We start from the raw sequence: 1876 nt of genomic DNA, 5'->3' as shown, positions 1-1876 counted from the left end.
AAACTGGGTACATCCTGACAATGGAATATTATTTAGCAATAAAAGAAAGAGGCTATCAAGCCACAAAAGATATTTGGAGGAACTTTAAATGCATATTGTTAAGCAAAAGAAGCCAATCTGCAAAGGCTGTATAACATGTGACTTAAGTATATGACCTTCTAGAAAAGGTAAAACTATGGGGACAGCAAAAAGAACAGTGGTTGCAAGAGGTTCTGTGGGAGAAATGAATTTTTTATTTTTTTATTTAATAAAGTTTTATTTTTCAAAATGTACAGCTGGTGGGACCTGTTCATGCATCTTCACCAGCAGCTGGGGCATCTCCACCCTTGGTGTTTCTGGTGTAAATCACTTGAGCTCTGTGCTTTGAAACCAGTTTAATAAGTCCTTTACTAAGGAGTTCCTGAAGGGCTGCTCTGGCCAGGGAACCATGAATCTTCAGTCTCTCAGAGACGACAGCTGGAGTTATAAGCTTATAGTTGGGAACTTCTTTACAGAGTTTGTCATACGTTGCTTTGTCAAACAAGACTAGGTTATTGAGCTTGTCCCGAACTTTGCCTTTGGACCACTTCTTCTTTTTGGCCTTGCCCCCAGATTTGTTCACTGGATCTTTGTCTTTCTTGGCTGACTTTCCGGCATCTTTCTTCTTCTTGTCGTCCTTGGGCGGCATAGCGAAGGCCGGAGAGCAACTGCGACCACTGCCGCCTCACTAAGATGTCGGACAAAAAGAGAAATGAATTTTTAAAAAGTGTTATTGGAGAGTTTCCAGAATGAAACAATGAGATTGAACTAGATTGAGATGGGTGTCCCTGTTATTTGCTTTCATAACATCTTATTCTCACCCAGAATGTGAGATTTATGTTATTGTATTGCAATTCTTGCTGCCTTCTCTTTGGGTGTAAGCTTCTTAACGGGAGTGCTCAGTTTTATTTTTTGTTTTAAGTGGTAGCAGAAAACTTGACTCTTTTGTGGTGTTCAAAACATTTGAGAATGTGTTATGCTAATGATACAATGTAATAAGAATCTAAAGAGAAGATGGGAGAAGTTTAAGTAAAAAAAAAACTCCCAATGCTCATTTGCATGAAGAAATGGAATAAAAATTGAAACAATAAAACCCAAATTTTAAGCCATAGTATATCTGCTATGATCACATTTTATGTTTAGACATAAGAATTTTACTTTCATAGTGTTCACTTACTCACAGAAAAATAAATTTGCAATTTGAATGTGCTGCAAATTGCCTTCTAGAAAGTATCTTAGGTAGAGGTAAACAAGATATTCTTCCTTAAAAAATACCCCTAAAATAGCTAACTTGAAAAATGTTAGTAAGCATTGCATTTAAAGGAAAATAATGGTGATTAGGCTTTTAGAGGAAAACACTCAGGGATACTTTTGTTCCTTCTCCACTTATACAGTATTTAAATGCTGCCCAGCCAGTTTTCTCTGCCCTTAGAAATTCACTATTTTCCACAGTGACTTCCTGTTCTAGCCTCTCTTGATTTCTTTTTTTTTTTTTTCCCCCTTGGTATTCTCTAGTGAACACCCTTCCTCCCCTACCCCCTGCCACTAACTAACCAGGATTATCTCTCACTTAAAGATATCAGAGGATGCCACAAGAGAGGGACAAGACAAACCACTAATGGGAAAAAATAGCTTCAGAGCCCAGATAACTAACAAGGGTTTAGTATTAAGATATAGAAAGACCTTCTGTGAATAACTAAGACAAAGGTAGACAATTCAGTATTTAAAAAGTGGGAAAAAAAGAATGGAAATGCTATTTAACACAGCAGAGACTTTCCATCAAATTGGCAGAATCTAGTAAAACTGATTAATACTGAGATCTTAAGCTGTGGGAATGCCCACCTGCTGCTGCAGAGAA

At 37.3% G+C, this 1876-nt stretch overlaps 1 protein-coding gene across 1 annotated transcript; it reads right to left on the bottom strand.

The window, feature by feature from the left end:
• Positions 1–242: 242 nt before the first annotated feature.
• On the bottom strand, positions 243–724 carry LOC122437744 (40S ribosomal protein S25-like). The gene has a single exon (XM_043462292.1). It carries the CDS (start codon positions 665–667, stop codon positions 290–292), a length of 378 nt encoding a protein of 125 aa, XP_043318227.1. The 5' UTR covers positions 668–724; the 3' UTR covers positions 243–289.
• Between the last annotated feature and the right edge of the window lie 1152 nt (positions 725–1876).

Source organism: Cervus canadensis, chromosome 3 (assembly GCF_019320065.1).
Source record: "Cervus canadensis isolate Bull #8, Minnesota chromosome 3, ASM1932006v1, whole genome shotgun sequence".
Taxonomy (NCBI): domain Eukaryota; kingdom Metazoa; phylum Chordata; class Mammalia; order Artiodactyla; family Cervidae; genus Cervus; species Cervus canadensis.
Note: the sequence above shows the minus strand (reverse complement) of the source record. Positions and strands in the feature narration are given on the sequence as shown.

Excerpts from the sequence above, each read along its gene's own strand:
- LOC122437744 (XM_043462292.1), bottom strand. The coding sequence starts at position 667 with ATGCCGCCCAAGGACGACAAGAAGAAGAAAGATGCCGGAAAGTCAGCC.